The sequence below is a fragment of the Phalacrocorax carbo genome, chromosome 6 (assembly GCF_963921805.1).
Source record: "Phalacrocorax carbo chromosome 6, bPhaCar2.1, whole genome shotgun sequence".
NCBI classification, from domain to species: domain Eukaryota; kingdom Metazoa; phylum Chordata; class Aves; order Suliformes; family Phalacrocoracidae; genus Phalacrocorax; species Phalacrocorax carbo.
Window position 1 is genome coordinate 35,914,746 of NC_087518.1, and position 25,612 is coordinate 35,940,357.

Here is a 25,612-nt window from a genome sequence, read left to right on the forward strand (position 1 = left end):
GCACTAGGACTGCCACTGGCCAGACTTACCCCAACTCTTCCCTCCAAGAAAAACTCTTCAAACTGGAAACTTGATTCTGCTTTGTACACTGGTGAAAACTGCCAGACCAATCTCGCAGAACCACGTCATTAACCTCCACACAGAGTCATGTAGGACAGGAACTGACAACTCATTATACTTCCTAACCGTTGTCCGTACCCTGTTCTCTGTCCCTGTAGCCACTAGTAGGAACAGCTTGAGCCAGCTAAAGGTAGAGTCTCTACCAGAGCTCAGAAGGCACTCAAGCAAAGTGCAATCAGAAAAGGATGACAGTCCTGCTGGGAAAAGACTGTCCAAGCAGTTCAAAGGGTTCTCAACTGAACTGTAAGCTGTTTCGTGTTTGGAAACAGTGTCACGAGTAAACTTTAGTACACAGACAAATAAAGATCCTGGAGAAGAAAGCAACTGGTGAAGTTCCGAAAAAGTTTCAAAGCAAATGCCACTTCATTTGCATTCCCTTCATCTCCTCTGCCAGGGTTGTGGCAGCAAAAACGAAGGGCAAGTAAGTGGCAGTGGAAAAGTTTTCCCCTTCTTCCACAGAGATCTGGCTGAGGCATGAGAAAAGGCAGGAGGGGACAAATTCTTTCACTGAATGTTTTGCCAATTCCTCCCAGAGAGACCCATCCTCTTCTAGCAGCCAACTTGCTGCAGGTGGACAAAGAATTAAGGTAGGCTTAAAAGAACAGCAGACAGCTGGGAGGCAAGCTTTGTCATCAGCTAACTTCCAGATGCTTGTTCAGGACGTGCTCAGTCCCTGCGGAGGCAGAGTAGGGTGGAGGAGCAATGTTCTCAAAGGAGAGAAATGGGCTCTTCCCCAGGCAGAACTTTTTAGGGAATCGTCTCCTCCAGGTAATCTACTAATAATCAAATTAAAAATCAAGCCAAGTTTACCTACTGGCTCTTGTGTATCTTGTAATTTTTTTCCTAATACCTGGCTGAATGTCACAAAGGAAGCAGTGTTTGATGCCGTTGTTTACTTAATGCTATCCTTGTGTCTCATCTGTTTCAACATATCTGCCCAAATCCCTGGACATTTTTTTATTTCCTGGATTATGCTGATGTTCTGAAGAAAAATCCCAAAGAACTCAAGTAACTATAATTTCACAATGTTTCATTATTAATAAGGATAAGATTTGTCACTGGATTCTGATGTGTATTTTCCAAATTATGTTCACTCCAACAACTAAAAAGTTATTTCAAGTAAAACAAGACTTGTTAAGAAGAAATACTTTTTAATTTAGAAGTAGCGTTTGTTCTTCAAGTGATAAAGTGCCCATTTGCACATGATAATTCAGCTCAGCCAGAAAAGGATTTTTGTAATGGACATGCAAAAGGAGTTTCAGGCAGATAAATGCCAAAAATAATTGTCATACTTCTCATACAAATTTCCCTAAGATAGCTGGTTATAGAGTATCACACTTGACTTACTGTACTGCACAGGAAAATGTAATTACCAAAATGCTGACAGCCTGAACTCTTTTTTTTTTTTTTCTTAGTTCATGGAAATTCACATCATCAGATGTTTTCAGCTTGCTTGAATTTAACAAAAACATTTGTGTTTATGATTTACTTGTACTGTAAAACACATAAGTTTTCATGAAATATTATGTGCACAGATACTCAGAAAGTAAAGTTTATACTGTTACAGAGTTCACGATGTGTTTGATGACTGTGACAGTGACCCTGTGCCCCAAACATGTCCTGACTTGGCAGTTCCTCACCATACAAATTAATTATATTCATACAGTTCATGTCCTGTCTCTCATGTGGGACTAAAATGCAGATCAAGAACATTTCTTTTGCTAATAAGCCTGTGCCCCTAGTGCAAAGCTGCTTTCTCTGCTGTCCTGCAGCACTGTAACATGATTATTATTAATCTTGACCATGCAGTGCTGAGAGGTCCCACTCACACTGAGTGTTGTGTAACAGAGTGGTAAACAGCTGAGGAAGCTGATGGAAGGCAGTCAGCATCCTAACAGACCAGTAAGGACAAGGAATTTGTCCTGCTAAGCTGTGTAGGAGGAACCCAAATGAGAGGATGAGGACGGTCTCCACACTTGATGGGTTCTCTGTAGCCACCAAGTTAGAGATGCTAGATCGCATTCAAGTAACTCTTAATCAGTTGTGTACAAATCACTGGGACTGGATGACACTACCCCTATCCTTGAAGAAGGTAGAATGAGATTCTGCGGAACTGCTGGCGAAGTCATGGAGCATCTCGTCACAGTCTTGGTGACCAGGCACTGGTAATTTGCCAGCATCCCAGCTCCAGCGGGGATCTTGGCAACTAAGGCCCAGTAATGACCAGTCTGACTTCTTTTTCAATGACAGACATTTGGTCTTAAGTTTGGTTTCCACATACAAGTCAGGGAGATCTCTCTGAAATTATTCTCCTATCACTCTTTTTCATCTTTTGGACTTACCATTGATATTTACAGCTGGCAACACTATAGACATCTTTGGCCTTCTGGTCTTGTTATGTGTGGTGGCTGGCAATAACAGGTGGTCCTGGAAAACAGGGGAATAGATGTGTTAAATCCACCCTGGAAGTTCAGAGCTGGGAAAATTCCTTTCCATTCTGTCTTACAGGCATTCCACATAAAACTATTTACAGCAGCTTAACAAATTCAAATTGCTGAGGGAGTCTTCCAAAAGTCACAGCAATTGCTCATGCTGGGTACCCGTGAAGAAATCCCTATCACATGCAGCAGAATAGGAAAAAGCCTTGATCATGTGGAAAGAGATCGAAACTACTACTAGGCCCTCGTTCAACAGAGCACTCATGTATATGATTAAAGTAATCTAACTTGACTTCAGTGATATTTAAACATGTGGTTAAGGGCTTTCCTGAATTGGAGCCTTCACTTGCAGTGCTGTCTGCTTTACATATAAATGTCATCTTGTTATAACTATGACAAGCTCTACACCGCATGCCTCTTGCAGTAGGACTGTAACAGTCAGGGTTGTGATGGGGTGTGAAATATGAGCTCTGCAACTGAACCTACCAGGGAAGTTTGATGGCAAAGCTGTGCTTTAGTAGCTTATCTCAACTGTGAGGCAGCCAGGTGCTTCTATAAGACAGCAGTGTTCAAACTAACTACCCCGGGTTTTAGCAGTGGAACCTGCATCTGCAGCAGATGCTCTGGACATGGACCTGACCTGCCAGGAAAAATGCAGCCTCACTTCAGTTTTTTTGCTGTTGCTGAACTCAAACTGCTCAACATGCAGCCTGGGAAAATATGGTTCCTCCCTTATCAACAGAGGTAACAGAATATAAAGTGCCAGTCCAGGCATCTCCCATACTGTGGTACTATGCCAATCTTGATGGACCAAAGAAAGACCACTAAGGCCAAGGGAAGCTTCCCATGCCTTTCAAAGCTTAGCTTCCCTGACAGAAGGTTGATTCACTGCACCATCTCAATACACAGTGGGCATTGTCAGGGAAGTATATTTTCTCTCTTTTAGTAATTAGGAGCAAAAGACTGTGTTTATAGAATTAAAAAATTGAGTTTAAATTTCCAACTCAGGCTCTAAGTGAAACAAAAACCTGCCAGTCACTAAGTATCTTTTACAGGCCCTAAAGAATTAATGGAAAGGCTTACCTTCCCAGCCCCTGTGTTTGCCCCTCTCCCAGTCCCCGAAATGCCAAATTCGCCCCCACTGCCTCTGAGAACAACAAAAGCCAGCAGGTGCCACCATGTCACACACATGGAGACCCACTAGTTCAGAAGTTTTTGCAACTGTCCTAAAACCAGATCCAAACATCTGCCTTTCACTTTTCAAGACCCAGACATCTATCTTCACACTTAAAAAGTGGAAACAAGTTTGATGCACTCATCTCATTTCACGCTCTCCCCTTTGTAAAACTCCCACGATATTTTACAAAGCCGGCACTCAGAAACTTTTCAAGCAGCTCTTCCGCTCCCTGGTTAAGGGTAAGAACAGATACACAAATACTCTATGCTTTTTGACAAGGTTATCTTTTTGGCAGACTGAATTAGACTTCTTTCAGGACATGGGTGTTAACTTCTTAATGTCAGGGTAATTGTATTTTCCCCATTTTAATATCTAAACACTACATTGTTGTGTCTAAGATACAGGGAACTGAGTTACACACAAAGTTGGGTGCCAAATATACTAAGATATTCTGTAGATACATTGCGGAAATATCGGTCTCTTTTTTATCCCACAAAAAAAATTCCCCCAAAACCCAAATGACCGACCATGAAAAAAAAACATTACTTCAATAAATGACTGTAATTAAAACCATCTTGGTACCAAAATTATAAAACCACTCTGGTATAATTCTCAGACTACATATGTAATTCCCATTTCACTTTTGAACTACTGACATTAAGACAACACTTAGTAAGACAATGAACTTTACAGAAAAACGGTTCTTGAAATTCAGTGTTCCCAAGAGAACAGGCCAAAGATAAGATGCCCATTAAAACCACATTTTATACAATGTCCTTGTCATGATTTGACGACTATTTTTAACACAGCTTAAGAAAATATTTACCCTGGTTTTTTTCTTTTACAATTCTTCTGAGAGTCCACAACATCATTACATAGCAAAACACAAGTACTGTATAGATGATCACCTGTAAATCGTTACAAGCAACTACTATTTTTTGCTAACATATCCAAAGATTGGTACATTAATTGATGCTGGCTTAGTTTTGCTTATAATGGCACCTTTATTTACTGTATGTATAAAATGTTGTAAGAACTATCACAAAGACTTTACAATCAGAGTACCTCTATAGAAATAAACAGCAGTGTCATGACAGAAATGCCAAATTTCTGGATAGCAACACAATAAGAAAAATTCCTCAGATACTTCCTGTATCATTACCTTCTTGGCTGCACCATGGGAGGTTCAGGCTGGACATTCAGAAACAGTTTTTCACCCAAGGGTGGTGCAATCCTGGAACAGGTCAGCAGAGTGCTAGGGGATCCTGGAGGTTTCCAAGACCCAGGTATACAAAGCCATGGCTGCCCTTATCTACTGTCTGCAGCAGTTCCCCTTGAAGGAGAAGGTTGGGCTAGGACACCAGAGGTTTTCTCTACCCATTTCAATGATCCTATGATTGTCTTATTGCAGTTCACAGGACAGACACTGGCAGTACCGACTTCTCATAAGAGTCCTATGGTAACTGCAGAGGCAGTGTAAATGCCGCAGACTTGGCCTTTACAAGCTCTGCGTCTCCTCCATCATGGTTAAATTCAAAGACTTGGCTCAGACTGACTCTGCAGTTAAAAAATTTCATTTCCTTGACTACATGCAGCCGAGCTATGTATCAATACTGCTGGGCAGGTTCAGATTCCACCAAACTGATCTACTGGAAAACAATGCTTAAGTCTAAACCATGCACTGAAAATGAGATGTAAGATTAACCTTCCTTAGTTCTGCCTCACCTAGAAGCCTTTTTTTTTAAAAAACCCCAGGAGTTAGATTTAATCGCAACTGATTTTAGACTTCTGTGAATGATGTTTCAAGAGGTGTGAAGAAGAAATGAACAGTTCACCACTATCTGCTCTCCTTCCTCATAATTCTGGCTTAGATCTTTCTGGTAGATCAGTTAACTGAAGTGGCCAACTGCAGCAGGTATTTTGCTCTACACTAAGATAGCATTGGAGATGACAGGAGCTCCAGAGAAGCCTGCTGCTCTCCAGTGACTATCATGAGGTCTAGTTCAGACCTGTCAACCAACATCCAAACACCTGAAGCTGTATTAAATGAATCCCACCCAGAAAGCCTTCTTTCCCTGACTCAGAGAAACAAAAGGAGCATTGTTTTCTAGATCACAATTACAGTCACTCAAAGTCAAAGGAACATAAGAAGGAAGACAGATATATAAAATGCCAATATTATAATTCAGTCTAACCTAATGAAGTGAACTTATTTTACACAAATCATGGCAGGCCTGACATATCCTGCTCAGCCACACAAAAATCCTGTTAGAGACAGAAACTGATACAATAAAAACTTTGATACCTATCATACAGGCACTGTTACCAGCAACCCCTCCAAATACAACCTGACAAGATCAACTCACTGGATCTGAAACAAGTTGCACAGGGAACCATTTCTGATGAAGCCGCTCTGCTACCCAAGACATTAACATTGACTCTTAGTTTGCAGACTCTGAAACATCTCCCGAAACTACACAGCAAAGTTGTATGTTCATGTATCAATTCACCTGATACTCCTCTGTTTTACTGGAGCGGTTTGAACAGTGTGAGAAGGAAGACCCAGAGCCTTCAGCTCCCACGACAGTTAGTGAGACAGTGAAGTAATTTCCATTTGCATTTGTGTACCCAAACACGCTCTGCACAACTCCTCAGTGTTTCAACACCAACTTTGGAGAAGATAGACATAAAATCCAGTCAGCTGTAAATTCAAATTGCTACCAGGACCTAATGTGCAAGACGCACAGATTTTCTGGAAGTTGGATACTGCCCGCGTCTACTACAGAGAGCCATTTTTAAAAAATCTGGTATTAGGGAAATTTATCCATCTCCCTAATAATCTTTATCTTCTACATGCAGGAGTGTCCCTCTGACAATCTGTCCTAACTTGCAAAGTTTCATAATTACCCTAATTCTACACTGAGGGCAAAGGTAGCAGCAGGTATGTTGCAGAGTATCATAAACATCTTCCGTAAAGTTTAGCTACCTGCAACATTCTTGAGGCCCAAAGTCTTCAAATAGTCCACAACTTTTATTTGAAAGCAATACCTAATTATTTATATGCAACATAAAAGAGTGTATGGATTAGCGATTAGGAAGAAATTAAACATTTAGAAACATTGTTTGAATGCATTTCTAAAACGTAAAATATTTTCTCCTGTCCTATTCTGTTCTGAAGTATGCTGAAATGCATCCCAGAGGGGTGTGTGATGCTATTACTCATCCCTAATTTTAAACAATAGACCAAAAAAAAATCTAAAATGAAAATGCTGTTTGTGACATTAACACATGGTATAAAACTGAAAATGAATAAAAGCAAATCTTGCAAGTCAGCATCTGGCCCGTGAGCATGAATGTCAACCAGAAGCAGAATAAATCACAACTATTACCCAACAACAGATGGCCTTGGCTTGGGCCAAGATTTGCACTTAGATGAGATGACAATTTAAATAGACGATGCAGACCTGAGACTGCTGGCAGAACAACTGGAAAAATATCAGCCTGGAAAGACAATATTTCAAATGAGACCCTAGCTTCAGCATTCTCATTTTGCTTTTGATCACCTCTACAGTCCAGTGATATTGAAGCCAGATGAGATAGACAGATAGATAAATACAGTTATAGATAGTAAAATTCCAGCCACAAATGCATTACCCTAATTTAGTAAGCTGGAATACTGAAAGACATTTTTTCCTGGGGATGAAGTCTGAAGCTGTTACTTGTTAAACTTCTGATTAATGACCATACTTATTAGGGCCTTGCCACCACAAAACATTCAGGACATTATATTATTAGAATAAAATTACCCGGAGTTGTAACCGCTTAGAAATTAGACGCCCCTACAGAATGTATTTCCTCACTGAATCTTTTTACTCTGCTGGCTAATTCAGTGTCTGCTGATCTGATTCTGGACTCAACAACTCATGGAACTTCAATAAAGATTTTAAGGCTTCTTACATAAGACCAGTGTTGTCAGGGCTCTAACAGGGATTAAGCTTTGGAGACTCCTGTATCTCTAACCCCAACAGTCAACTGGCAATGGAAAACTTGTTCCACTGTGCTAGAATATTCCGAAACTGGCTGCTCCTGCAGGTTCAGCCTGAGTCTTATGACATGTGGTTTGGTTCTCAAAGTCCCCACCACCTAGACACATGAAAACTTGCAGGCATCTTAGCTTTCATTAAAAAAAAAAAAAAAAAATTGTTTCTAACTCTCATCGTTAAAGGATGTAAAGGAAACATCATCACTGCACACCATGAAGTTTCATTAAACAGAGAGAACACATGCTAGTCAAGGGTCTTTTTGATTTTTTAAAAATCTATCATCTTTTCATAAGCTGGACTCTTGGCTTTTAAATTATTAGAATTTACAACATTGCCTGTTTTGGCTTTTGCAATGCATATCCTATCAGCAACACTGCACCCAGCAACAGACGCCTCCCTGGGGAGCAGTATGCCACCTCGCTATAGGCAATCTGCAGGGCTCCTCCTCCATTTCTGTGTGCTTGAAAGAAACACAAAGGAATTAATCCTTGCAGCATGCCTGTGATGGAGGGATATATTACCAGTGCTATGGGGAATGTTCAGAAGAGATGTACATGCATTTGAGGGATACCCGAGTGACATGGGACACAAAGGAACACGTTTCCAAACACACCAAGGCTCTGCACTCTCAGCATGAGCTGTCTTTCCTCCCATCCCTGAGGTTACTTATCTGTCAAATCAATTCCCCTAGATTTTTCTTACCTTCTCAGCTGCTGTGCTTCGGAACAGGTAAGTATTTTTCAAAAGCCTTTTCCAGTGTCATGAGCAAAATAATTTCCTACTAGAAAATAATTCATGTAACTTGATTTAAATGTGCTTTGTTACAGTGTATTTAGCACATCTGCCTCTGTAAACACTGTTTATCATGCTATTGAAGGGCAAGCCGTGACTCTGACCCTTCCCAGTGGTTTGAAGCATGTACCCTGCAAAGTACTGATGTTATCTATGTGGGAGCCATGACTCCACTCCTGCAAGACAGGCCCTACCTCACTTCTCACAAAGACTTCGTCAAGATGTCCGAGTGAGCCCTGTTCTTTGTTTTAAGAGCTCTATCTCTGATGAACTAAGGATAATCTTTTCGAAAACAAGTGACATTTGTTACTTTACAGGAATAAAAGCTCCATGGAGACTGGATTAAAATACCAAAGGCAAACCTTAATGTGCTGTTCTCATAATTTGCCTTGATGAGATTTGATCTGTACCATTGCCTTGGAGACCAGCTATGTGCTAGAATATTGCAACAAAGACAGTTGCCAGGGCAGAGCGGGCAAATAGAGCCAGGCGCCTTGGCATGCCAAAGGGTCCTCTGTCCAGGCAGTTTCAGAAGACTTCTTACAGTAAACAAACACTGTAGCTGGGCATTTTTTCATCTCTGTTTATGACTAAGAGCTCTCCCAGGGAATCATGCTTCAATCTCTTCCAGCCTGAATCTTCACGCTGTGATTCTAGGACTGCATTACAACCACTGCCGATACAGGCTGAGGAGCTTCCCACACCCTGCTTCCCAAAGCTGCCAGGGTACCATTTTTCTTTAATGGCACTGCTTTTGCTAGTGTCCAACACACCCTTACAGCTTAAAAGCTTATCTATTAACTATCCAACCACACCTAGTGATCTCAAGATGGAGCAGATAGAAAGAAAGTGGGTTTTGACCATAAAAAAATCATGCATCAAATCCACGTACTTTCAAACCTATTTTTTCTGAACATCTTCACGGATTTCAGGTCAATGAGATGACACTGGAGCTTCTTTAGAGGTATGCTTTTGGCCGTACAAAGAGTGTGAAACAAAAATGTGCTTTCACAGGCCCAAAAAACTGCAATCAACTTCAGAGACTGCCCTGTACAGGTTCTCTGAGGAGCTGGACTTTTTAAAACCCTGGGCTGACAGAGCCAATGAGCCAGCATTTCTTTCATAAACCACAGATTTTATACTTTTTTAAAATTTCAAAATAACTGCTTCAGGCTTTCTGACTGTCACCAGAGATGTGATATTTCTGTCCTGATCTCCTACACAGGCCACCAAACCTGCACTGAGCAGCATCTCAGCCTTTGTCATGCGACTCTCAACTGGGAAACAGTACCTGTGAAATGGGACCTTCTTTCTCAGGACAGCCAGGGCTGAACACCTGCAGCTCTCTGGACACAAAAGGAGGCTGTTCTCCAGGGAAGAGAACTTACTGCAATGTTACTCATGGCCTAGGGGCTGATTCTCATTTACCCCAGCAGTTCCTGACACTGCAAAGCACATAGCACAGGTCACGGTGTAAATGTGAATCAGGTCTTGCCTTATCTGTTTCTGGTTTTCTCTGGCAGTTCAAAGAGGACGTGTATAAAAGTTTACAAATTTGTAGAGGAAACGGCTGTATAATTTCACTGTTGATTTGGTTGGGTGATGGTAACCATATGGTGTCCTGAGGATACACCACACTGGATACAGCACTGGTCCATCTCAAAATGCCAGAAGTTCCTGAGTTCCTGGAACATTGCTTTCGCTATCGGTGGACGTTAAACAGGGAAGTAACTGTAGAGGGGAGGATACCTCTGAAACTACTGCTATCCTACCATTTCAGTCTGACCCTTATATCTGAAAAGCATGGGGATAGTTTTAAGAGCAGAAAAAAGAGGAAACTAGTTAAAACCTCTACACAAACTGTGACTCATAGCCACAATACTTGCTCATTATACCATGAACTGCAAAGCTGCCTTATTTTTAATATTGGTGTGTCTTTTTTCCTTTTTTTTTAAAAAAAAAACACAAACGGTAGACCTTATAAATCCACCTAGATTTACTCCCCCCATCACACATCCTTGCAGGGAATCCATGATGTGCAAAGATGAGTATGGGAGTGAGTGAAAGATGGGATAATGATAGCAAGGAATCCACAGAAAACCTGCAATAAAAATTCACAAGGTCTCAGCCTCTCTATACTGGCTCTTGAGAGCCCACCCTGTGAGGCCCCAGTAGCTTTAGTACTTTGGGTTTAACAATAAACATTTAACTTAATTTGAAAGAGTACCAGTTCTGCATATATTAAACTTGAGGTTAGCTAGCATATATTAACACAGTTTGATATTGCAGCATACTAAAGAAGAGAGTTTGTAATCAAGAATTCAAGTCCCAATCCCTAATAATTGAATTTAATTACTTTTCTAAGGTTTAAGCCTATTTTGAGGAGGGGGGCAAACAGTCTCATAACAAGAAAGCTCCCAAAAATGGTGGGAATAGAGCTGCTTCTGCTTTTATTTTTGCTCCTATTCACACCAATGCTGTTCTGTTCACACCCAGTGTTTCTGTGCACAGGTGGCTTTTACAGCCTATACTTTGCACACAGCAACGAAGTGACGAGATACGCTTTTTATTTAAGTGTTTTACCAGAAATAGCTCAATCCCACAGTCAATAAAATGTCCTGTAGTGTAAGGTTACAACTTTCTGACATTCCCAGACAAATTTTTATAAATAACACCTAACTGCACTCTGGAACACTTTCTCGTCACTGTCCCTGCAGAAGAGGGAGCTGCTATCCAGTTTAGTTCCCACATGAGAGACTTTTTAATGAAGAAGTATTTAGTGCATTTTACTGTCAACCGTGCTACTGCCAGATGTGATATGGCCTGGGCTCCAAAACTAAACTAACTGGAAAGCACCTCTCTGTGAGTCAGAGTGCCTTATGAAAATCCCAGAGATCTCAGAGGAGTGGAAAATTCACTCTGTCACAAGGATCCTTTGGAGGAGTTTCCTCCGTTCCTTCAATGGCAGCACTACAGCATGTCTACAAGCAGGGCTTAGCTTTGGCGGTCAGCACTAAACATTTTCTCAGTGCAAAAGGAGAACCAGTGGCAAAGGACAAGAGCTGGATTAAGAACTAAAAAAGTTATGGAGACTACCAAATATATGGAGGCCTGCTGTGAACTGTGTCCTCTTTGCAGTTCACGAATGGAGAAAGCAAACACAAATAAAGCAAAAATTACTACTTTGTTTTGTCCCTTCTCCTTTTGCACTGAATTTATGTTATGTTATCTTAAAGACCAAAAGGAACCTAAAAAACAGAGGCCAAATTAAAGTGACCTAATTTATATTTTTAAATGGACTGCAAGTATCTTGGGCTTAGATGTTTTTTCAGATCATCTCTCTAGTAGCCTGTGACTCCCAAAAGATCTAAGACATAACAGTAGTCACCATATGATTCTATTTTAGAACAAAGATGTTTCTCCAGGTGTAAAAGCAGAGGACCCAGCATCACAATGACTTGAGGCAAACCAAGCTTTCCTGCTGCTGAAGCTGTTCCTGATTTCCTCTTCCTGCCTGTCCTGGGCTGGGCATTCCTGCTGCTGCCTGAGAGCTGAAGCTGTCTCCTCTGACTCCAAGGAAAGCCAACTCATCTTGCTAAGATGGAAACAAGCAGTGTACAGATATGACACTTTCCCCTACTTGTCTTCCAGCCACCAACCATTTTCAGTTACTGTTTTGGGGTTTTTCTAACAAAGACATGACTTTTACATATTTAGTAGCTATTAATAGATTTCTTGTCCATGAACTTTCCCAGTCCTCCCTTGAATACATGTAAACTTATAGCATCTATAGTGCATTTTGGCAAGAAGTTCCACAGGTTTACTTCTATTGTATAAATCGCTTCCTTTCCTGGCTTTGAACCTGCATGCTCTTAGCTTAATTTGCTGCCCTTCATTTCATTTCGTATGCCACTCAGTTCCCTCTAGGTAGAAGATCATGGTTGCAATTGAGAAAGCAAGAATACAAATGCAAGAGAATCTCGTTATTCCATCAAGAGTTGAGAAGACCAACACAACAACTTTCTAATACACAGCAGACTATAACGCAAAGTATTACTTAGATGCACGAAAGGCAGCTGTAAAGCAGATGTCATCAAAGGTGGAAAAATTATATAATATTCAGTTTTTCTATTTTCATAGGTTTTTTACACTCAATTTTACAATCCCTTTATTCAACTTTCAAGGCCAAAGAGGAGGACTTATGCTTTAAGATAACACTGGAATATGCTGGTAATTAGGTATCTATTAGTCAAACAGTAGAATCTACCCAGTGGCCTCTGAGAATAAATTCTGTCTCCCCTCAGGAATCAGAATATAAGCACACTTCCAGAAGACAGGCCCACTAACCTTCCGTCCTACTGAAACATCTATCTTCATCCTGTTAACAGTGACACCAGCTCCAAAATGACCAGCTATTCTCAAGCTCCCAACTCCTCTGCAAATCCCTCATTCTGGAATTACCCAAGATGAACCTGCCTCATTTCCCGAGCTTTCTGAATCTCATTTTTGACTTGCAACGCAACCTAAATGAGGGGCACTAAATACCAGCAGCCTCCCCACCCCCCCACCCCCCCACCCTTGAATAGGGAATACTCCAGGACAACAGTTACAGAAGCTTGCATGCATGTATGTTAATCAGGCCAGTCTGATTGCAGTGGCGAGTGAGGTGAAGACACTCCATTTGGACTTTATTTCTATCATAAACGTATTCTTCCTTGTAGTTTCATTTTTTTTTCCTTTGTATAGGAAAGAAAAAGAAAGGCCACGTGAACAAGGAGGGCACAGGACAGAGACTGGACAGAAATCCAGCCAATTAAACTTGTCTGCAGGACTGCTTCGCAAGACCCGAAAGTAAAGAACAATGCATGCATTTGCTATGATGTAATTTTGGTTTGGCAGCAGATTAAAAAAAAATTCCTAAACACAGAGTAAGAGGATGTGAAGAACAGAATTCTATGTTTAAGTAGACAGTTTTGGCTAAAATTGTATAGGAAGATTTTTAGGGACTTGAAAACATTCTGATAATTTATATGTATGTTACTTGTGGAAATTAGTTGAATTTCAAGATAAACTAGAGAAGACCTGTATATGAATAGTTGACTCAGTTCTGCACTTCTGTGAAAACAAAAAAAAGTCCCAGCTTGGTCTGGTGGAAAAGTTCCTCCTATTGTGTTTGATAAGGATCAGGTTTTCTTTTAAAGGCCCTTTCAATCAAACTAGCATCATAAAATTAAAAAAAGTTCACTCCAATTTATTTGAAAATTATGTTTCTCTGCCATTTTCTGTCCTTCCCGTATATTCTGGGCTAGAAATGCAGTTCATCTGTAACTCCCAGTTGAGCCTGTCAATTATCTTTGTAGATTTTGCAAAGTTGTAAGACCCAAAAGGAATTAATTGTTTTATTACTACTACCCATAAAAAGAAATTTCCCTCCTTCTCTAATTCAGTGCAGCAGAGCTCTGCTTTTTGCATAGCATCTGCAGGCTATTAGTTTTGCAACTGCAATCTGTAATTGCAAAAACATGTAATTTAGGTAGGGCATGTGAATAAGGTCCAGGAAAACCAAAAAGGATATAATCCAGATTCTTTGCTTCTCAGCAAAAGAGAAAAAAACGTTAACCCAAAGTTTCTATATTTGCTAGCAAGACCTCAGGTCTTCTACGTAAGACAAATTCTGGATTCCCAGAATTACTGCCCAACTGGAGACTCTGCCCCAAAAGAGCACACACAACACAGACTGGAGTGGGAAATGTTATTACTAACACCTTTCTTCTGCTGTTCTGCCTTTGCAGCCCTGCAACATAAGCAGAGAGCCAACCAATGAACAAAAATGACGTGGTTTCATGGGCATGCCTCTTGGATCCAGTATCATGAGATGGACTAGACTGTAAACCCTTATTTCTCTCTAGATCAGATTGCCCATGAAACAGAAGCTGGATGGGTAAAAAGAAATTTATGTCAGGCTTTTTCCAAATGCTGGATCAACATACCACTGCAGTTCAAAGTCCATTTGCTAATGAGGCTGTGCTCTGCTTCCTCTTCTGACTGATTTCAAAGAACAGCGAAGTTCTTTGATCTCACTTTGTGGTGAGATCTCCATCCTTAGAGGTCTTCAGAGCCCACTTGACAATGCCACAACCAACTTCACGCAGTGTCCTTCCTTCACACAGAAGGTTGGACCAGAGGGCTTTTCTAACCGCCATTTCTAGAATCCATATGGACCTTGTCTCAAAATTGCAAGGGTGTGACAAGATTATGCTTTGACCTTACCCTTTCCCTGTCTCACTAACTTGCAGGCCACTCATGAAGAGACCGTATGAGAAAGATGTTGACAGCAATCAGGGCTACATACACACAAGAAATGTTTAGGAATAGCTACAGAAGTTCATGAAAGGCTGCACAGCCTGTGACTGAACCCTCTTTGGCAAAACTATTTCCTTTCAAAGCAAAAGAAAGCATCCTTTCTTACAGAGTAAAACTGCCCACATAATCAGGTAGTAAGGAATGCGAGAGAACTTTAAAATCCTAACCAGAAACAACTCTCAAATAGAGTTTACACTTTAACCTTTTTAAATCAAGGCAATTAACTTGATCACAGTGTGTTCAATCCTACAACACATGGCACAAGATCCAACTCTGGTTTGAAATTACTGTCTTTTTGCCTTCTGCAGCAACAGAAATAATTTATTTAAATCTCCCACTGAATCTCCACACTATGTAAGACAGCTGCAAGGCAAGGAGCGGATCACCTGCAGGTGAACCCATCACCTTGGACGACTCAGCCAAAAGCCAAACAGCCAGAATTTGAACACAGGTGCGGGGTTCAGTCTGAAGGGCAACCTTTAGAAAATGGATCCAAATGATGTTCTCATGAAAAGAACAATTTTATTTATTACTGGTGCACTGGTGAATATACATTTAAAGTTTTGGATAAAAGTACTGCCAGACTGCAAAACTCCATTTTATAGAAGCTACTAATTATTCCAAAAAGTATGCACCCGGTCTGTCATATTGTACAAAAAGACCAAACTGTTCATTAGCCCAAATACTGAACGTGAGCAGGTGCATTCTTGAGCTTGACACCTAGCACGGCATTTATCTTAAAAAATATTCTAGTGTCTGCAAAAAGAACATACGTGTCCTTTGCATCCAGGATATCAGGTACTGGATTCAAATCTGGTTTCAGGGAATGAAATTACATTTGGCCAACAACAACTTACATCTCACAGTCACTGTGACTTCTTCCCTCTTCCTGATCCATACGGTGATCCATTATTGTCACTAACTTACTGGCAATATATTTCACTGGGGAAGGTAATGCATATGGAGGAGGAGACGAAAAAAGTGAAAGCAGTGAGTGGCAAAAACCAGGAATAGCTTTCAAGTCTAATGACAGGAGAGAATAAAGTAATAGTCTGAATTAAACTCTAGGCTAAAATAATTGTTAAATAGATGCAATTAAAGTTATCTAAAAATGATCCCAGTTCTGCAGATTAAACTTCTGCTCTGTTGAAGGTTCCAGTCAACAGTGAAAACAAAACCCAGTAGCAGAGCGCGCTCCTCTCTATTTTCCCTGCTGGGACAGCCGCAGCTTGTGCCTGTTTGCCCTTGACTGCCCAAGAGCAGAGATTGGCAGCCTGATTCTAATCTGCAGCTAGAGAGATGCTGCTTCTGAGACAGCCACAGATGTACAGGAAATTAGCAGCAAAACATCTTTCCTAATTATGGCAGTTGAATCAGCTACACAGACATACATCAGAAGAACTGGAAAGTCTCTGTTAGAAATACTTGTTATCCCTCAACTTTCTGGAAAAACCAACTGACCATGAAGTAAGTCGCCAGAGGCCTCCTCCTGCCCCCCATCCTTCAACTTCATACGCTCAGGGTACCTGAACATACCTTTTAACTTCCCCGACGGTAATTCCTCTTCACTGAGATGGAGGTATCGCCTCCCAGCAGTGGCAAGAAACAATGTTTTAGATTACAGGCAGAAAGGTGTTTTATAAATACAGGCAGTACTTTCAGTAAACTGCCTTTGACCTGGTTTTAAAGTTTTAGGTCTCATTTGCATAGTCAGCATCTGCTGGGTGAGGCTTTAGGAGCATCTCTCTGAGGAACCTAAAGAAATGGGCGCTCTTCCTTCTCTACTGATCTATCATTTTCCCTCCTCTGATTTCACTACAGAAAATGGTTTCCCCCTCCTTCCACATTCTGCCGAAGCTGAATAAAAGTGTGCCTTTACATAATTTCCCACAATGCAAATGCCACTGTCAAAACCACAAAAATAAGGCAGCATGAGAGATTCAGAAACACAACCAGATAACAAGGAAACAAACACTCTTCTCAGTCAGCCGCAAGACTGCATTTTTGCTTGAATCCCCTAGATTTACCCAAAGCTCAGCAATGACTTCAGCTCAGACTTGGGTGGGTCTCTGTACATCTTGGCAGCAGGGACAGGCAAAGTTCCTAGGCCAACGATGGCTGGATGGTGGTCTGGCACACTCAGGCCAGGGCTGGTGCTCCAAATCCAAGCTGCCTTTTGTTTTCCCCAAAATGTCGGTTCAGAGACAACAAGGTTTTAATATCAAGATGCAGTGGGTTGAATCCAAATTTCACGACAGCTTTTTAATCTGTGCAATGTGTACTGCATTACAGATGCTTGTTGGAAAGATGTTCCTCATTCTGCAGATCCCAGGACATCTGCATGGCTAAGGATTCATCAACTATTCATAGTTTCTTCTAAATTGAGATATTCAATACAATAATGTTAAAGAAGTTGTCATCTCTGTTACTAATAATCTCAGTTAAAACAAGAGAGCATGAAGATGAAGTTTCCTTCCATTTTCTTGCCTGTTGGTTTGCTTAACTCGTATATCCCCCAGCCTGATGAGCTTCCTCCTCTTCACATTTGTAGCTAAGTTTCACTTTTAATTCTCATTTTTAGGTCCAGTTTTGTTGCCAAGCGCCTGCTCTGTTTGAATTTCTAGTGTTGCTGAGGAAGGCGTAAATAAGTTCTAAAACCAAGTTTCATTTTATAAGGGGAAAAATAAACATTTAACATTTTATTCCCAAAAAAGAAAACCTCAAACCAAAACAAGAACATAACCTGATGGAAAATGGTCTTAAAAGGCATAAAGAAGTTATATGATTAACTCACACTTGGTGGCAAAAAGGATCTTGAATGCCTGATGTTGAGGATCCTTCCTTAATCACCCCCGACCTACCTTACAAAAGTGTACTTCAGAATCGCTGGGCATATCCTACAGTTGGCTGAGCAATCTGACCCCCATGGCCACCAGAAACAGGAGGGTTCCTTCTCCTTCCCTCAGACCTCACACTCCATGCCTACCTCTGGCAATCGCTAGGCTCTCCTGTGAGTACCCTGAACTCTTCAGACTGTTTTTCTGCCAATACAATAAAATGGCTCAAGGACAGATCTGACAAGAGCATGCACAACCAAAGCAACACTGACAACAGGAACTCTCCTTTCTGGTGGTGGTAAACTGTTTAATTGGCTCACTGGTCTTTACCCTAAAAAAATCCTGGAAGCTGCTCATGTAGCTAGGGAAGAAAATAAAATATCCAATTTTGAACAGTGTGAGAGCACAGCATTTGTTTTTTCACTACGGTGCTGTGGGAACTCTTACAAGCCATCAAAACTAACAGAACTGTGATGGAGGCTAAGCACTATGCGCTTTTCATGACCAAAATGAGAGTTTCCTTAAAAAAAGCTTTTTCTTGTGACAACAATAGTTTACTTGGATCCTGGTCTGAAGCCTGACTGGTAAAGGATAAACAGGAGTGTAAACCAGTGCAGGAACATCATACTCCTTGTCCATCTCGTGGATGTGCATATAAGTAACTGCCTGCCTGCCACAGGAATTGAATTAGTAAGATCACAGGCACCAGATTAGATTAAAGAGAGTGAAAGGTCAGCTTCGGGAAGATAAAAATGTAGAGAGAGACTTGCTTGCACGCTACTCAAAAGACACATCCGGCTATAGCTTTCAGGCTGGGCCTGTCTCTCTTCCTGGAGAGCAATATGTTTTCTTCTATCAGTACTTGCCAACTCTCAACCACATTTAAAACATAATGGCTTGAGCAAATAGAAGCCTTTCATCTCCCCACTTAGGGTGAGATTAATTTTTTCCAGCTTTAGCTGCCTGACAGACTTGTCTAGGCTCCCTTTAGAATCTACAGGAGAGAGGCACCTCCGGAAGGAAATTCAGTGCATGCAATGGTAGGTGTTTGGGATAGGTGGGAACAATTGAGATGGGCTTTTCTGCCTCTGTTAAGTGAAGAAGCAGCCTTGCGTAGTGCTTGAGAATTTGTGGTGCTTGATAGTCCTTAAAGGAGCAACAGCAGTCTGTGAAATGATTTAAGAAAAAAACCCAGACGCAAAGAAGCTAAGGAAGAAAAATGGAAGTATTAGAGGAACGCTGCAAATGAAGCAAACCTAAGCCTAATTTGGGGAGTGTGGCCAGGGGACTGAGGAAAGTTTTGTCACCTTCTGTTCAGCATTGGTGAGACCATAACTGGAATACCATGTAAAGTTTTGGGTCCCCTTCTCTTCTTTCAGGCAGATGGATGTGGGGAACCTGGAGAGGGGCTGGCAGAGGCTATCAGGATGGTCAGGGCCTGGGACACGTGGTCTGTGAAGAGAGATGAAGGGAGCTGGGCTGGTTCAGCCTGCTGAAGAGGAGATGAGTGGCCGATTAGCCAATATAGGAGCAACTTACAACTACCTGAAGGGAGTTACAGAGGCGATGGAGCCAAACTCCATAGTGCTGCATTACACGCCAGGGTGCCACAGCCACGTGTAGTGGTTTGGGACATTCAGATTCTTCCCCTGCCAGACAGTGCAGTCCTGTGATAGTTCATCACATAGGTGGGAGGTCTCCCTAACCTTGGTGGGTCCCAAGACTTGCCTGGGCCAAGCCGCAGCTGATCTGATCTAATGCTGACAACAGTCCCACTTCAGACTAGAGACCTGGAGATGTCCCTCCAGCAAACACTCCTATGATTTTGTGAATTCACAGTTTGAATGTAACTGTTAGCAAGTAAAAACAAAATGGCAATACTGCACAAGACTGTTAGTGGATTTTTACAAAATCCTTTTCATTAAGGATTATTTAGAAACTCTGGTGTACAGGGAGATGGTGTCAGTGATACCAAACAGAAACGAATGGGTGCACTTCTTTGCCTTTACCTGTGCACATCTCACTTGACATGTGCCACCAGCTTAAATATCTAGAACTACAATAAATGCTTTTGCCTTCAAGTATTCTAATTATGTACATTTTGCTTGTGAAACAGAGTCTCAAGTGAATTTCAACATTTCCTGCCAATATCCTACAAAGTATGATGCAAACATATCAGAGAACCACAGATGCTGTGCTTTCATAAATGTGGGTCTTAAAAAATAAATATCCCTTTGACAATGTTTCACCAAGCCACTGGAGTTTCCAGCTTTTCTAACTATTGCTAAATACAGGTAACTTTCAGGTCAAAGAAAGGCTCTACTGGAATTCTAAAGGTATGAAGAACGATGCATGAAGGTTCTTTGACAAGTACCTCAGTGTACTCTTAGACACTGAGGCTACAAATACTACGGCAAAATAACTGATCTCACGAATTGGATAACATCGATTGCATGGACACTTTTTAAATCATCTGAACTATACTCTCATATGAACCCTCCCCTCTTTTTCTTACTACTGTAGTGCTTTTAATTCTACACAAGAAGATTGAACATCTTAGACTCACCACAACTTCTGCAAAATATTAGGGAAGTAATGAGAACCCTGAAGGCTCTAACTCCTAATCCTCTCCTCCAACACAGCTGGAGGACCACTGAGCTTGTCATTAACCAATTTAATATGTGTAGTCTCTATTCTTTCTATCACTCCAGCTGATCAGTGAAAATACCTAATCAGGCCTTCAACATGAGGGTATACAGAAGAGCAAAAGACTGAGGCTACTTCATCCTGGTGGATGTACTCCCTTTCACTGCCATTCCCCTCTTGCCCTCTGAACCTCCCCTGGCTCTGCAGAGCTACCCTTGACCTCCACAAAGGCAATGTGAACTCCAGGCAGTCCCTGAGCTGCAGATCATTTCCCTCCCTCCCTCTGATCACACAGAAATCTGTTTATAAGCATACCAAAAGCGCACACAGCCCTATAACAACTACACATGCCATTACTGGGAGGGAAACGCAAACAAGGAGCACAGCAACACATCGTTTGATGGGTCAGATTCAATACTGTAATTTCATACAAGCCAAAGCAGCTTCATCAAGGCTTTGTCAGGACGTTTTCAAACAGAAAAAGCACTGCAAGCAGGTAAAGGTGATTTGTCACAGAATCAGACAAAAGATGCCATAGCCAAGGTACAGGGTTGTGGGTTTATTTTCCTTGCTTTAATCCAGACCAGCCTTGTTCTTAGGCCTCTACTTCCTATGGGAATTAAGTTACCGGAAGTGACAGGTAAATTCTTAAATCAACTACTGAGATTTGGAGAGACTATATAAGTCATACGGGCTGTCAGTTTTGATCCACATGCAGGAAGATAATGGACAGTGATGGTTATAGCTGCCAGGAGAGCAAAGGAGGAATAGGAGTGCTGCAGGGAATTAAACGCTAATTATTTGAGAACATACAGGACATTGGGCTCCCTCACAAGGTCTGCAGTTATAATCTCCTGTTTACAGACACCATGTGCAAGATAATGAGACTGAAGTACACTCACATTTTTTACACGCATTTGCTACATCCTTTTACTGTGCACGCTGGAGTATGGCTGATCCTGGACAGCCATACCAAACTGACACTAACCGACTCTACACTGAAACGGAAATATCCTGTCATGACATTGCAACAGTTTACCCAGCTGGCTTAACGCTCCTTTTTTAACATTTGTAGTATCACTACTGTATTCAGCCTGAAGCTAGGGAGTTCCCTTCTGCTTCCGTAGATGTAGTTCTTTACACTTTCTCTTATTCTCCTAGTGCCATAATTAACTGCTTTTGTCAAAAATTTGCACCAAGGAAACTGCTGCATCTGTCCTTTTTCTTCAAATGACAGCACGTTTATGTCCTGTTTCATTTTTGTACATATTTCTCTATGTTGGCACTTCAGAAACTGAACTTGAGAAGTTAGGAAACTTCTTCCCTAGATCGTACGCGGCACCTTGGTTGCGTGTTGGAAAGTTACAGCTGGCAAGCAAATACCAAACAGATGGTTTAGCAACACCAACAAGAAACCTACAGTGTATTTCCCTGATGTCAAGGAGATACCCTTCTGGAGATGCTGGCCCCAGACTACCTGAAACAGCAAAACGGTTCCTTTGAAACCTTGTTTTCCATTAGTCACCTGCTCTGTGATTACCTGCTGAGTTCCTGATCTGGGTGAAAAATTCCAGGTCCAAGCACTCAGGACTGTTCTTAGAAGGGAGGAGAGCTCTGTGTGGGTTTCCTGGAAAGAATATTAAACAAGGGCCTCCCAGACACTAACAAGTGACTCAACCCGGAAACCTCATCACTGGCCAAGGCTTCAGGGAAGGAACCATCAATGAGGAACAGCTTGGGAATGTGTACTTTTAGAGCCTCAGAGGAGAGTTTTGTTTGATACACAGGAGCCTGGCTGGACTTAGATCAAGAGAAGGCAGCCTGTGTACCTTCCTCGCACAGAGCGAGCTCTCAGTCTGAGCACAGCTTAGATTGTTTTCCTCATATCGGGTATCACCTTTCCTTGAGGCGGCTAACACTTCAAACCTTATTTTGGATAGTCACAAAACCAAGGAACAATAATAATCACTTATGAAACAATGCTTAGTGGAGCTTTGCTAGCCAAACTCCAAGGGCAGGGATCCACGGGACTTAACATATAGGCCATTTCTACCTAGGACTCTCGTGGTGCACATGCTGTTCAAGTTGTGCACATGCCTCTCCCACATAGCGTTGCCTTCTCTTGATGAGAAGTATTTCATAGTGCCAGAATTATTCACAGACACGTTTTAACATTTGCAATCAAAACACAAAGAGGATTTCCTGATCAGTGGATTCCAGCATGAAAGATCTCTCAGCTTAGCCCAAGATATTCCAAATTCTGAATCACCGACCCAAAGCCAGACAGTTTCCATCAACTGTGCTGGCAGAACTGGAGTTTATCCAACTACATGGTGAGAAGCAAGCCACACCATGCATGAAGCAAAATGATCTCATTCTCAGACCCATTCCTCTCCTTTAACTATCAGAAAAAAAGGTCCACCCCACTGGGAGTTAGTATGAAAGTATATTTTAAGCAAATTAAGTGGTGACAAGCTGCTATGGACACAGGTAGAACACACCTATACAGGACTCTCTAAAAGAGTGTTTAGCCATAGAGCATATATTCCATCAACAGACCCATCCTGATACTGTAATAAAACATACTGAAGAACAAACAACTACATTCTGTGGAAAAGGCCCTACTGCTTCCTAGGATTCATAGAAATAAGATTTAGGTGTCAGAGAGTCTCCTAACATGTCTTAGCCCTTTATGAGAAGCAAGTGAATTTCTGCAGCTACTACCCTGCCTTTCCATTAGCCATCCTGGTAGACAGGCCACAAGCAACCATGAATCCCAGAAGAAGAAAAGTTTTACGTTCCACTCAGTTTTAAAGCCAGTTACGAGTTTCAAAACTAGATTAAAGATGAAAATGTACAGTTAATTTTATCACACTTGTCCTAGGAGTGTAAGTGATTTAAAAATAAAACCTGGAAGCCACAAATGTTCTGTTTGGTCCAGTGGGAGGTGATGATAATCTCTACACACTCATAATAGCACCTGGGCTCTTACTTCATAAAATAAGCTTTGTGTCCTGTCCAGCTAAAAACCTGGCAAAAGGATTAATTCAAACTGGAAGCAAATAACTTCATCTGACCAGAACTAACTCTAAAAGTGTGCCTAAGGTTTTAAATTACATTCTCAAATGTAGTACCATAATTATTAACATTCACTAAAAAGGTAGGATTTCTATGGTACACATACACACTACTTAATGAAATCAAGAACATCTCAATTCTGCACATTTTACTTTTATAAAGACTCTGTCTAGGGCTGTTAGATATAAAAACTGAAAATGAATAGAAAAAATCAGTAGTCTGAAGCTGTGAAAGTGTGAAGTCCAATTAAGAAAAATAAGCATGGGTATTTCAAAGTGCTCTCTGCATATACTATCATTCAAGGCAAATGAAATATCATGAAGGTAATTTTTTCATACAGAAGCTCATTCCTACCACACAGAAGTCAATGCCTTACCAGCTACTGCAGCTCCAGAGTTGAAGGTATCATTTATGTCTTTATACAGTTAGGGCTTGGTCAGCACCGATTCCATAATTAAATCCTGCTACAGATCATAAGCAAGAACCTATCACTCCCTTCTGGGAACTGTTCAGAATAATCTGGGCCAAATTTTCTTCAGTGAATGCCATGCTATTACTAAAGAAAAAAGCATTATTGTCTGGCATTATTAAACTATTATTAATGCATTATTAAACTTCGGTTATTTCCTGAAGGAAAGGAACCTCTTCAGAGCTGTATTTCCACTGCCTGCCCTAACTGAATGCACATTATCCACATATTTTGTGAATAAACTTGTGTCCCTGCTCACTTTGTTGCCAGCAATTGTTTGTTCTCTATTCTTAATAATTGAGATACTCTTATCACTTCCTTTCCTGAGACAATTCCCACTTTATAATCACATCTTCCTCCCACACTTCCCAATTACACTTTGCTAGCCTATGTCCACACCAATTTCATAAGCAGTGGGTCTTTTACAGAGGTTTTCCAAAACCAACAATCTTCCTCTATTTCTTGCCCACAACTCTTTGTGTGTTAACCATGCAGCACATTTTAAATAAGCATATACTATTACTGGTCACGTCTGTCTGCAACCAGTTTGGGTTTTGGAGACATTTTTTGCAGTATGTTTTATTTTCACTGTAATTATCTACAGTGTATGTTGTCTTTCCAAATACTAGTTTAAAAATAACAAAGTATTAGTTAGGCATGGGACATATAAGGCTGAAAGAAGCTCAGTGATGGCATTAATATGATTCATGAAGTTCCAGCAACCATACAGAAGACAAACGAATCAAGACTATACACATAAAACTCAAGAGAATCTTTTGCTCCATGCCAGACATATTCGACTGACTTTTCTGTCTCTGCCTATACATCTGTCCTCAACAGCACATTCATTCCCAATTTTATTTGGAGGACAGTGAGGTTCAAAGGGACCCAAGGAGATAAAAATCAGAATGACTAAGACTTTGCTTCCAAAATGTCTAGAAGAGCTAGGAACAGAACACACATTTCCAAATGAAACAAAACCCCACTTGATGCGACAGGCATTACCTCCCTTCTCAGAAACGCGTTTTGCATTCTTATTCCGGTCTCTCCTAACCGCTGTTTGCATCTGGCTGAGCCAAACAGCTGCTGCCCAGAAGCGGCTGCGCTGCAGCTGGTACTTGCTGGCTGCTCCTCTTTGGCTTCCACTCACTACAGATCTAAGGTGTCTCATTGCCTGGCTCTTTCTCTTCCTTCTCTGCTCAGCCTGCTTGCTCTCTACAGCACACGCACAGCCTTCTGCTGCTTCACTCTTGAAAGTATGTTCTCATACAGGAACACAACTTCTAGGCATCGCACAGTAACGAGAGTGAGAAATAACGAAGCAGAGGTTTTGCTGGAAAATACTACAAGGTGTTGATAGAAATGCTTTTTAAAGAATTGCTGGCCTTTAGCTGCAAACCTAAAAAACCTTCTTTTGAGCTTCCTGTTACTTAGACTTGGAACTGTGTTGTTCTTATATGCATGTACTTTGATAATCCCAGGACTGAGGTAAGGCCATTTGTGCTCTATAAACCAACATACATTTTTAGACTTAATTTTAGATTATTAAATTCTCTCTGGAGGTTTTTAGACTAAGTTCTAAGATTCTACCAAAAGCAACATCTTCCTCAGCTGACTATCCAGAAGATCACAGAGAACCCTTCTCCCCA

At 41.2% G+C, this 25,612-nt stretch overlaps 1 protein-coding gene across 2 annotated transcripts in view; it reads right to left on the bottom strand.

Annotated features, from left to right (window-relative positions):
- The window catches only part of ATF6 (activating transcription factor 6), an 84,240-nt gene that overhangs the window by 17,905 nt on the left and 40,723 nt on the right, over positions 1–25,612 (bottom strand). For both annotated transcript variants that reach the window (XM_064454721.1, XM_064454720.1), the window contains exon 15: positions 2,463–2,547. In XM_064454721.1, the coding sequence (XP_064310791.1) occupies positions 2,463–2,547 (85 nt within the window). The remainder of the gene's footprint in view (positions 1–2,462; positions 2,548–25,612) is intronic.